Genomic DNA, 13,802 nt, shown 5'->3' on the forward strand with positions numbered 1-13,802 from the left:
TCTCTCTCACACAAACACACACACTCTCTCTTTCTCTCTTTCTGTCTCTGTCTCTCTCTCACACACACACACACAGTCACACACACATGCACATATCGCAGTGCAGATGTAGCGCGGTTGTACGGCAGGAAGTTCTATAATGAATGGGCCTTTGCTTCCACGCCAGAGCCTGTGGGGTGCGTCGAGAGGGTTAAGCGGCTGATATGTTTTCATATCTTGAATGTCTAGGTTATGTTTCCATGAATGAATTCCATGACTGATATCCCCGGTGGGATAGAGCTACGCTGCTGGAATATTTAATGTTATCATGCCTCATTCGAGTTGCCGTGGCAGTGCCACTGCCGCTGCGCTGCGCTGGCTTGGCCAGCCACTGATCAAAGTGCTCCAGATTTCTCGTACCGGTCGCACGTACATGAAATACACGCCATACTGATCCCTGCTTCCATTCTCTAAGCATTAGACTAAGTAGGTACAGATCAGAAACAAAGAGCGAGAGTGGACTCTTTCTGAATATTTTATACTGATTTTTTTCTCCCTTACTTTGGATTTTTTCCCCTTTTTTTGCTATTCAATTTGAATGTGATTGATGACAGTAGCTCGAGACATTCATTTGCCGTGATACAGGCAGCGTAATCCAGGCAAAAGAACCCTCATTTCATTCATTGCTGATTTCTGAGCTCCTGATATTATAACTGCTTATCTTCTGCAGCAAGGGTGACATTCTCCAACCATGAAGCAGATAATAAGGCACATGAACACCCATGACAAAGTCCAGCTTTGGTTAAACACTGCAGCCGAACAACTTCAGTCAGGTTGAACATTATTGGTGCGATAAGGTACATAATACTGTAATACGAATACTCAAAGATAGCATCTTGGAAATATCAGATATCCCTCCACCCTCCAAGATTATCATTTATTTTTTCTTCATGGAAATCCACAAGGCACCTTTTTTTATTTGATAAAGATAACATGATGTGCAGCTTCATCAAAGTTATATCATTTCTAATTTTGAATTGACCATATGGAACTCTCTGCCATTTTGTTTTGTCATTTTATCTTCTTGAATTGAGCTGGTGCTGGTTATATGAGACAACAAGTGCTTTATAAAAGGGGGCTCCTTTATTACCAGCAAGGTCCATGTTCATGCAATCCTCAGATCGCTATCATCAATTTTTGGCAAACAAGCAAAGTAAAATCTTTGTAACATTTCAAGTCAGAAGCATTTGGGAAAGACATTCTGGATGTAAATGAATTTTGAACATCTAGTGATGTATCTGAAGTTAGCCTGACACAAGCGAATCTGCCTCAATGCATACCTACTCTATATGCCATATATTGACGTGAGTTTCACAAGTTGACTGGTGCTAACAAAATCATTAACAAGTCAAAACATCGCCTTCACATAATATGATGCAATGTGAATCCCACATGTAATGTATTTGGGAAATTGCAAAGTTTGCTTCTTGAAAAGGGCTGATACTTATTCTTATTCTGTCACTGTAGTTCTCCTTATTTGCAAATTTACCACTCTTGGGAGTATCTCACAAGTCTTGCTTTGCAAACTATCATGCTGGTCAAACATAATGATGTTACATAATGATGTATATATGGCATATGTTACAAGGCTATGGATGTCTAAGCTCAAATGTTACAAATTCAAAGTTAACCAGTTAAGGATGGGCTTATTTTGTTGTAAAACACATTTTGATAGACCCTGCTGGAGTATACTCGTCTTCAATGGGTTAAGGTAGTCTTCATCATGGCTGTTAAAGACAATGCATCTCTGGAAATGGATGTGTAGATATTAGACTCCAAACTGTGATTGTAATGCTGCTTCCTACCAGAAAATGTCAATCTGTTACACCCTTTTTAAGGACAATAATGGCCCCAGATGTGAGTACGCATTGATTGTGAAGATTGAATACATGTTAGAATTACACCCGCATATCAGGCATTTACTCACACATAGCACAGTATTCCAGGGTCAAGTTCTGGTCTTTGATTGTGTGATGTGGCTATTGCTGCCGTTTCCTATGGGCATTGTCATGTTTATGGCGGACCCAGGGTAAGCTCTGTCCAATGAGGTATAACCTGTGCAGACACAGCTCACAAAGCATGCTTTCAATTTGCCATATTTGGGGAGCAAGAACTTGATAAAAAAGCAATTGGACCAGACTTTTATGACTTTTTCTTGGGACAAAAATATGGGGCCGATTACATGACGTCATCCTGTGAGGCCATTGGATTGTGTTTCATTACTTTCCGGCAAATTTTCACAAATTTTCTTTTATTCCCCCTGATATATATATTTTTGTGAGATTGTTCATCTGAGTTCGGCATATTTTGAGATTAGTCAGACATCAGAGGATCTGTCTATCACTGCCAACCCAACCTGCTCTAGTCATATCCATCTTCACATAAATCAATAAGCTGTAACATCCATGGGCTATTTTGTGGACACCAGTTTAAAATCACACATATACCAGTGGTGGATCCAGGGGGGAGCGCACCGGGCGCACGCCCCCCTTTATTTTTTGCTAAAACAAAAGAAACCAAAAAAAAATGGGGGGGGGGTGTGCGTGTGTCCCCCTTAATTTTTGTAAAGGCGCCCCCTCTCTATGAAATTCCTGGATCCGCCCCTGTACACTATATACAGATGTAGTAAAGTACTTCAAAATACACTGTAATGACTTTTGGTTTATTCTTCATTCCACAGTGTCTGCTAGAAATATATGTGTGGCAATCAATAATAACATGTACTTGTACCTATGAAGATGATATTCATTCACTACTGCTATCATACTTTTCCTCCCTACAAAGAATATGATTGTGAACTTCAGTAACACTTTGTAAGAGTTAACTGCACAAGAAAGATCATAGAATAAACACACCTTTGAATATGAGCACTGGATTACCAACGACTGAATGCACACAATACTTTAAAAGCAGTGTTTACAGTGTTCATTTTGGAACCAACGTATTTCTCTTAAAGAAAATATGAGAATATACTCAATGTTGCCACCAATCAATCATGTTATATTGAGTAGCATTTAATACAGTTCAACCATTCGGAAGATCATAAAAGCTGGAGTCTAGAACACAACTGAAAAAGAGAGGTGGGGGGAGAACCAAGTTAATTATTTCTTTCAAAGCCATAACTTTAGAGATATTTTTGTTGTACAGGAGGACCCTCACAAGTCTTCAAAATATAATTGCTTATACCAGCAAGACACTGATTATTAATATTTGGTCACAATAATGTGAAACGTCCAAATAATGAAGTGCTTTGATGAACAAATAATGGCCATCGTTAGGTCTCATTATCCACAAAGGATAATTAATCTTTGCGGCCAATTATCCCGAACAGCAAGAAGTGTCATCAAACTATACTGCATCTCCTTCTTGAACTAAGATGACCCTGTTAGCCGTGGCCTTTGGTTTGAATGTCCTCCCCTTATTAGCATGACGCCCAGATCCAATATACAATACACAGTTGTGATGGAAGAGGTGTCTGAACTACTGAATTGGCATCAGTGGATGCTGTAATCAACATATATGGAAAAGATAGTCATATCAAGTACTCAAATACATGTAGTTTTACTGCAAGAATAACACACAGTATTTTTTTCGATGTTGAAAAAAAAATATGTACGATTCAATCGGTCCTCACGTCATAATGGATCTTTGCTTCTGTTTTTGCTCTTTGTTTTTTACAATAAGTACATAATCAATTAACAAATATTGTGCATTCTGTAAGATGTAAATAAATGAAATAATATTCTAGAATGCAAGAATCAAAGAGCACTTTTGAGGTAGTTAAGAGCTTTCTAGAGGTACAGGTTAACAGATTTCTATAAAGTTACCTTCAAAAAGCTGTTTAGCAAAACTCTGTAAAAATGCATTGTTGTTCTTTTTTTTTTCAAATGTTCACATTCATTTTTACAAAAATATGCAGAGCAGCTGCAATATGACTGATGAATGTGAACGACTATCTTTGCCTTGCAATCTGTGACTATGTGGAGTCATGCAAAAAGTCTACAATCTAGTGTAAGTTCACATCATTTCATACAGCCATAGGCTACAAGGTATTTTATCTGACTAGCATCAAGCCAACACAGATCTTTTCTTTTGTTTATTTCTATTAAAGAAACTGATAATGCTTTATTCAATGTTCCAGCTACAACGTCTTGCTATTAGAATTGTCATGGGAGGAATCAGTTTTAAAGATCCTTGAACATACAGTTGAAGAAATATCTGCATGGTGTAATGCAAAAGAATCAAATAGCTATTAGCCTCGAGTGTCTGTCAGATACATGTATGTGGGAAGGTTCACATACCATAGAGGGAACATAGATCTGCATGTATTTATACATGTGCAAATGATACAGTGCGATACAGAGCCAGGCCTGCTTCAATATTGTCCACTGTAAGTGTGGCCCTGACTGTGTATTATGTGTCTTTTTCAAACTTTGCCATCATTCTCTCTTTCTTTCTCTTTCTCCTTCCCCCCCCCCCCTCTCTCTCTCTCTCCCTCCCCCTCTCTCCCATCCCCTCTCTGTATCTTTATGTCTTGCCTCTCTCTGTTATTGTTCCTTTTTTTTAATATAAAGTAAAACAATTAAAAGTTGATACGTGTGATGGGTCATCAAAAGCAGGTCTCCTTTTCAGTTAGATTCAAAATCAATCTCTAAAGCATCAAGTGTAATAATCTAGCAGACTCGCAGGTGACTTTGACATGATACCATAGTCTTCTAATTTCATTCTCTTTTATTTCTGTGTGTGTGAAGTTTACTGGTAGGGAAACGGAATCTTAACTTATTTTGTAATTAGATAGTTTGAAAAATATGACATAACACAGACATGTTTTTTTTTCTAATTTAGCCTTAAACTACACAGGGATTTTATGAACTAGGCAATGAAACATATATATATAATACACACACACACACACACACACTCCCACACATACGTAGATTTATCTATAAATAAGTATGTATAAAATTATACATTTATATAAAATTATGGAGCATATATATGTATATATATATATGTGTATATATATATATGTGTATATATATATATATATGTATTGATATATAATCATGTATTATCAAGCATTATTTGGTAGGACACTTCCAGTTGTTTGGGGGCTAAAGGGTTAAGTAAAAAAATCATCTTGCCCCCCATTTTTTTAGCTAATGCTTCTTCCCAACAAAGTGTTTCCTCCCCCCTTTACATCATCTAATGGTCTGCACCAGGGTCATATTTGTTTGTTTTTAAGCATGAAGGATTAATCAACCTGATGTTAAGATCATCAACAGATGTACACTGTGAGTGTGGAAAGCTTCATTAAAACATTCCACAGGATGTAAGCTATGTGTTTTAGATAAGTGCACATTCAAACTTCACAAGACTGAAAACTGTGAGGAAGTGGAGATTTTGGTACCCTGGGGTACAAAATGAAAATTTGCCATTTTGTTGAATTATTTTTTTTTCAGCACTGTACCTTGGGTTACCAAAAAATGTCTAGAAATGTTTTCATTATTATAACATAATTATTATAATATAATAATCATATAATAATCATAATATATAGAAAATATTTTTTTTGGTATTACTATGATATCTATCATTACTATGGACTAAATTCATTCAAATTATGGACTAAATTTATTCAAACCTGAAATGATTGTGTAATAAACGTAACTGTAAATAAAAATAATGATAACGAATTCCTGAATAGATACTCAGTGAAATTTGTATCATCATTGTGATGAGATTACACAAGTTGACATGGAAGGAAAATCTGCATTGGGATCGTTATCATCGCGCCGATTTATGCCGGCACTGATGATGAGAAAATAGTCGCCATGACAACATTGCACAACTGTATGAATATGGACACAAGATGGCGCTACACAATACCGTACCCCGGGTTACGACAGTATCCCAGGGTATGGCGTACCGAATTACATGATGTAAATGTACCAATAATCGCATAAGCAAGCACCCAAAAGATAGACCAAGAAAGTCTGCTATATACTCATTACACTGACCAATTCTTCAGGATACAAGACTGACTTTTATGCATGGATACTTTGCAAGTAAGGCAAAGGTTTTCCATCAAAGATGACGGAGTAAAATTCCCCCCACACATGGCTCTGTGCGTGCATGTCACTGCCTTATCATGTCCATGCGAGGTCCTTTCTTGTCCCACTTACTTAGGGACTTTGAGCGCGGGCGATTGCCCTGTTATCAAACACCTTGTTGGACTTTAACATGGGGTAAGTGAACAAGAAAGGAAAAATAAATACACCGGAAGGGTGCGTCATTTATGATACTGCACAATTATCTGGACAACTAGCATTTATGGTTGGGGAAAAAAGTAACCACTTTAAAATGAATGCAAATGACTGAACCAAAAGGGAAAACCCCAAATGCATCCCCTTGACCATTCCTGATGTCTCAGATAAGCAGGGTCTCAGCGATAAGGCATGGGATAAGCAACCGAGGTGTGAGTTTTGTGTTTGTTTGTTGGGGGGGGGGGGAGGGAGAAGTCAGTATTTGTAATAGTGAGTAAGTAGGGAGAAAGTGTTGTCACTCATACTACATGCAATGTATCTGACAGTGTTTTATTTTGTCTTTCGTCTTTTTTTTCTTTTTGAAGGGATGGTGGTCGGTGGTGGATGAAAGTTTTTGCTCTGTACATGAATAGAACAATCTCGTTGACAAAGATGTAAACCAGAGTAGTCCTTTTGCAGAAATAACTGTGTCTCACTTCAAGTCAATCTTATCTCTTTAATCAACTTTCTTTTACTTTCATATAATCCACAAACTGTTACTTCATGCTCTGTTTGCATATGTTTCTTCTTGTTTTAGTTTTTTTATCATCAATACATTTTGGCACATGGCATAGACAACTTGAATGTTCTAAAGTTAGATCATATATTCTCTATAATCTTTGAATTATCAAAATCATACATTCCTGTAGGTGCTATGGACAAACAGATCAACTAGAATCCAACAGCTTCAAATCATGACTTGTAACATAAGACTGGGAACAATTTATGTTAATTTTTCAATGCACCTCTTTCAGTACCTCAGACATTAGATATTAATCATGCTCATACTAAATTCAAATGCAAAGGACCTAAACTATGATTTAAATTGTCATGAAAAAGCATACAGTCAAATCCATATGATTAAAGTTATGAGACTTAACAGAGACAATGCTATCAAAACATCAATACAGTACCTATCACATGATACATTAAGAAAGTGCATGTGTGGATACCTTATGAAAAGGGACAGGGGTCATTAGAAGGTTGGTTGTTTTTTTTTTTTTCTAATCAACTGCCTTTATTCCAATTGCTCTGACTATAAATGTACTGAGGTTGCTTCAATGCAACAAAGTGGTAGATGCTGTGGCAATAGCTATCAACACTCTCATGGTGCTAGCACACTTTATTCTCTGGTGCCCGAAACATGACATTTGGTTATCAAAAGAGTTGATTTGGGCCTTTAATTAAGTAGCCATCTGAAGGGGTAGAAGTGCACAAGTTTCTGTCATCTACAATCATTTTCTCCCCCAACGTCTCCTGATAGCCCTGCCAGGGCTGACGCGAGTGCTGGCAGGATATTCGGCGTGACGTGAGCCAACATTCCGACTTCCGCAGACCCTTCCGCCTCACCGTGCCCTCATGTCGTCTTTGTGGGTTTAATCACTGCAACATACACGTCTTATGAGCGGGTCTCCAAATGTGGGAGAAGGGTTGATTGTTACAGAAGTCATATGGAGGGGGGAAAAAAGAAGTCCTTTCACTTCAAATCTTGCTTATTTGGTAAAGTTCGGTACGGAGGTGAGGTGTAGTATCAAATGAATTTAAGGTCACGAGGTGGCTTGGCAAGTTAATAAATGAGATATCCACAAATTCTGAATTTCACCATGCAGCAGGTTTCTCAAAATACACTGCCAACTTCATGTAAAACATATAGAGAGATCTTTTTGAAAAGCTCAGGGATGCAAGTGCATTTCCATAACCACTTGTAATACCAGCATCATATGTTCCATCGTAGATTATCAATCTGTGTGTAGTCCATGTTTCGTTTCAAAAGGATGGTCCAAAAGACGCATTCAGACATTATGTAATCACAATGCACTCGATTTCATATTATAAAGCTGTATTCAGAAATGTGATTACAGGCCTGTCCATCAAAAAGAATTAATGATAGCAGCAGAAGTATGTATAAACTCTGTCAACAGAGTGATCAACTGATAAAAAATTCACTGTTTGAATAACAAGTCTTACACATGCTTACATGTTTAATAGATGAGTGTGAGTAATACAGTTAACCTAGATCATCTGGATCAGTGGTAGCTTTTGGCTTTCATTATGTATTTTGTAACCATGATTTGATCACAGAGTGGATTGAGTTCTGATCAATTCAGCAAACAAATCAGGTGTACGTCCATACTTCACTACATAAACTCTCTGTCCATAATTTTACCATCAAGTAGATCAATAAGACTTTTTTTTTAAAAAAAATAGGACGTCTGGAGTTTGTTTCAACTCTTCAACAAACTGAAAGAAACTCACAATAATACTTAACTTCAACCTGACCAGGTATAACATGTAATGGCAAATTGAACGTGTCTTTGACATATTCAAATTATTGACCGATTACCTTTTTCATATAAACTTTGAAGGGAATGCTTGAGGATGCTGGAGACAGTATGTTGATTATCAGTCAAGTTTCAGCACAAGCCCTTGTTCATAGCTCTTTTTGAGGCTAGTACTATACTGTTCATATGAATATCATATAATTTTGCACATGTGGGCTAGTGGGTGGATAGATACATATTATGTTCTTTGTTTCCTGTTGGTCTCCATGCCATGAAGATTTCAATCTTCTCTAAAAGAAAGTCCTACAATATTCATTGAATATTGTGCACCAAGACCATCTAGAATAACCCAAGGTTTTTCATGAATAAGATTGGGAAGACTGTGGAGTTAGAACACATAATTATCTAAACAGAGTTAACACAAAGAATTTTACTATGTATGATCATCATATATGACTTTCATTTTGAAGAGATGCTGCACATTCACAGTGCATTATATGTCGCTGTGTCCATTTCAAAATCTTGTAGAATCAAGAGGAATATCTCTCCTTATCCTATTGTTAAGTTTGGTAATGAATGAAAAGTGAAATTAATTTTAGCTTTTTGTGTTTCCCTTTGTTTTGTGAAATCTATACATACATTTTTACTGCTGTATCAAATCTTCAAATGCCTGGCTATTAGACATCCACAATTTCAACGTCATCAAATTAAAAAGTATGATACGGTTACAATTCTTTATGTTAATATACAGGGCCAGAATACGAAGATCATTCCATGTTGCGCTGTAGAGGACTTTGATTAACAAAACATAGCATAGCATCGAGAAACAGCTTTCGGTCTCTCAACACCATGTAGTTGCCAATTTGCTGAAACCAGTTCTTATTGACAATTGGGCTTTGGCCATAATCTCTCCCCTCCACCCCTCCTCTCCCCCTCCCCTCCCCCTAAACCTTCCAGTGATGCCTTTCATCCCGGCCATTCCTGTGGGCCCCTGCAGGCGGAGCATGGTTCCAGTGGCTGGCCGAGTGATCCAGTCATCCCTCCGAGCCGGCGCATCACACACATACAATCGGTAAATCACATTTCTTTCAGGCCCGCCTATCTGTCAGTGGGAGGGGGCTACACGGCACAACTCAACCGAACCAGTTGTCAAACAGATAAATATAAGACTGCGTACTGTTCAGTTCAGTGCAGTTTTATTTCATTATGTTACTGGACGCATGGCCTTAGACCCATTCCATAGTGTGAAGTGTGCAGCCTATTTCTTTTCAGAACATCTCGAGAGATTATGTTACGTGCTGGGAAAAGAGGGATTATTTCAAGTAAAACTGTAATCCCGATATCTGTGTAGGTTTTTAAGCAGGTACAGGTGCAAAATGAAGGGGACTTGCAAAACTAAAACATGAGAGTGTCCTACACGGCCATTCTGCCATTTGCCATAGTGATGAACACGGACGACAGAATACAGAGTAACTTATAATCACGCCTCTTGATGTGAAAACAAAAACAATAAAGTAAATGTCCTATGGGGAATGAGTGGCCCTGAGAGAGATGTCAGAGAAAAAGTTGCAATATCACTGAGAGATTATAACCTTGGAGGAGGAAGACCAAAAGTGGGAAGAAGGGCTTCCGGAGGTGAGCTCATCCAACCACGTCCCATCCTCCGCCCATCCTCCCGAAGGAGGTTAGAAATGGCAGGAAAATGCAAAAATCAGGGGAGCTGCAAGAGCAGAGGCGCCCACACTCGGTGCCACCTGGCTGAGAACTCGCGTGCATTTGAACAGCTTTTCGTAAGAGGTTCTCTGTCAGTGGAGTCTTGCAGCCACTGGGGAGTACAGCGGAGGGAAAGGCACGGGGCTCCATGGGAGGTCAGTCCCAGCAAAGGAGTGTGTATGCTCCAGTTCCCTGGCAACATGTGGGCTCGCACCGGGGGATGGATGAAGGAAAAGAGGAAAGATAGACAGATAGATAGAGAAAGAGAGAAGAGAGGGACAGAGAATTGGCAAGTGGTTCAGGTCAGTGCACAGCCTATGGTCTGGAGCATGAGCTAGAGGACCATTCCCAGTGGGCTTAAAATTGAAAGATGCTGAGCTGATCATCTCATAAACATATACTATGTGATGATCTATCCATATGTTTGGCCCAATCGATAACATTGTTTTTATGGGGCAGACGAAAAATTGATGAACTTACGAAAAGGAGAGAAAAGCAAGGAAGAGAAATAGACCGACAGGTGACGGTATGCTCAAGGGGCAATGCCAGAAGAGTGCATGGATCAATTACATTAGACATATTTATTTAGCATGCTCCAACATTTGAGAAATTTTGATTACACATGTTCACAGTTGTTTGCAATTGTGCAAAATGCTAGGGGAAAGTGTGTCAGGGAGCTGCGTGTAATGGAGAGAAAAAGGCAAAATGTCCCCATGTAAATCTCAATCTGATGTGAAACTGTTCTACGACAGCACGGTGGATTGTAAAGGTACATGACTTTAAGGTTCTATTCTGTCAGCCACTGTGCATTTTGGAGGAAGAGTCAACCTAGGCATGTTCTTCATGATATGAAATAATACATGCTCTGACAAAAAGACGGATCAACAAGACCTTCTGACTGTTTGACACCAGCCATTCTGAATTCAAGTTTTCTTTCACTTAAATACTTTGAAAAGAAACTGTGTTTTCGCAAGTTTCCACAAAGGACTTGGATTGTGTCACAATCTGGATGCTATTGACAATATGGTCATCATTCTGTGGAGTGATTAATCATTTGATGATCAATAATGTGATGAAATAATCCATTAACTCCCACAACCACTTTTTGAATATACACAGTACATAGTTTATATATTTGATTAAATAAAATTCTCTATTAACAGAAAGGGAAGTCAGTGCCTTTAAACTGGAAGAACTCAGGATATTGATGCTGGATATCATGCTGTTGACTGTATATGAATTGACAGGAACCAAAGTCCCCAAATCATTTTTTGTGTGATGAATCGTCAGTTCCAAGTATGGCTGACATCTTAATGCTTATGATGTGGCCGATTGAGACAAATTTGCGACAGATAGTGTGCCGATATAAGTCTATGTGAAGGGGGGAAAAAAAAAGAACAATCGATTTCAAATGAAAATTGGTCCATGCTCTGTACATTAAAAAAGTGTAACCTGTATTTGAAGGTGTAAATAACATACTTGTTGATGATTATTGATTCCACTGGGATTCCACTGGGGACACTCCAGATGGGTATGATAAGCAAACAAATACCCATTGCGGAATAGTAACTTTAGGATGAAGGTTTTGATCAATTTGCGATGTTTGTTTTCACAAATCAGAACTACCTTTATGAAAGCCCTGGGGCAATTTTTGAAAGGAAAAAAGAAGAACTTCTACCAGGAAAACATGATATTGGAAATTGATCACGGTTTTGTGGCGACAGGTCTGATACTGACAGCACTCTGGTTGACGTTGCGAAATACATACATAGGCATGTCATGTCATCCTTACCTGGTATAGAGTCTGTCTGGGTCTCCTTGGCCCTTGGAGAGGGGGGCATCTCGGCTCAGACTCAGTGATGCTGTGCGCTTGATGGGGGTGATGATCTTTGGTTTCTCGGCTCTCAGGATGGCCTCTAGGGGGCTCATGGTGGTGGTGGTGCTGCTGGTGTCGGTGGTCTCCGAGGCCACGCCCTCCTTGTCCTGGAGCGGCTCCAGGAGGGGCGGGCTCCCATCCTCCCGCTTGCCCCGGCTCCAACTTGGTCGCCACCTCCCGGTCCTTTTTCCAGCATTTGCGCTTGTGCACAATGAACTTGACAATGTCCGAAAGCATGAAGGTGGTCTCGCAGTCCCCACATTGCAGCAGGTCACAGTGACAGGGGGGCTCGTCTCCTTCCATTAGCTCTTCAGCATCCTCCCCTGCAGCTGGGACTGCAGATGGGAACAAGACACGAACATCTTTCAGCAATCAGCCGCAATCATCTATGCTGATGTGTTTAGAAACTTTTACTTTACTTCATGCAGGACGTTCTTTTTGGTATGTACATTGATAGAACTGGGAGTAGAAAAAAAACAGCTAATGATATTCTCTTTCTTTGGAAAGAGAAAAAACAATGAAAACAACAACAACAACAAACATATTCTGGCACATGAAACACCTAATGAATGGAAGACCTGTCTTCTGTGACAGAGTTGTATCTAAAGCTTCCTATCAATAAACAAGCGTAATTGTAGTATGCATATTCTGCAAGCTTGGAAATGTGAGTATAACTGTTTGGAATTGTAGCAAATGGGATTAAATTGATTATGTGCTTCATCAGGAAGCCTGAAGTCAGTTATGATAATGATGATGACAGCAAAAAAGATTATGCAGCCATGTTTACGTGAGTACGCACATACTCCGTCTCTCTTTACTACTATATACACAAGCATATACATCAATATCAATGTATACACACACATATACATAAATACACAAACACTCAATCAGACTCTTAAACATATCTACACACAATTGATATAGATGGACAGATAGATAGATATATAGAAAAATATATTTTATGATCAGGTATCACCACAAAATTCAACTCGTTCATTTTTTTGGGAAAAAAATGCCAGTGAGTGGGGGGATATATGACTTTGGATGGAATAAAAAACAATCTTGGGAGATGCGGTGCAGTCATCACCGTGGATTGAACCAATGCAAACACCCGAGCCAGTACCTTTTAGGGGCTTAAATCACATATTCTGCCAATATTTATTCATGAGAGACTCATCCATGTTATACTCGGGCTACCTTCATGTCAGGTGGGAGTCTTACCATATTATAGACAAGATACATCTTCTGGCCAAGAACAGGCATGTTTCCATTAGAAGGTAGGAAATGAGAAAGTGATATATGAGATGTGAATGAGAAGAGAGAGGGAGAGAGGAATAGAAAGTGAAAATATAGGACTGGTTGAACAGGGATGTGTGTGTATATATATATATATATATATATATATATATATATATATATATATATATATATATATATATATATATATAAAGAATATATATATAAATATATATAAAGAATATATATATAAATATATACATATAAAGAAGATTGTAGCAGAGAAGGACTGACAGAACGTGGGGGAGAGATGCGAAAGTAAAGGTGCCGATCATACAATATATCATC

General features: G+C 38.6%; 1 protein-coding gene across 1 annotated transcript in view; it reads right to left on the minus strand.

Moving 5' to 3' along the window:
• LOC139745409 (B-cell lymphoma/leukemia 11A-like) overlaps positions 1-12,180 on the minus strand; it is a 63,878-nt gene extending 51,698 nt beyond the window's left edge. Inside the window, exon 1 of the mRNA XM_071655800.1 lies at positions 12,132-12,180. Within this exon, the coding sequence (XP_071511901.1) occupies positions 12,132-12,180 (49 nt within the window). The remainder of the gene's footprint in view (positions 1-12,131) is intronic.
• Positions 12,181-13,802: the final 1,622 nt, after the last annotated feature.

This window comes from Diadema antillarum, unplaced genomic scaffold (genome assembly GCF_040938485.1).
Source record: "Diadema antillarum isolate AM-2024a unplaced genomic scaffold, OU_Dant_1.0 seq00001264_RagTag, whole genome shotgun sequence".
Taxonomy (NCBI): domain Eukaryota; kingdom Metazoa; phylum Echinodermata; class Echinoidea; order Diadematoida; family Diadematidae; genus Diadema; species Diadema antillarum.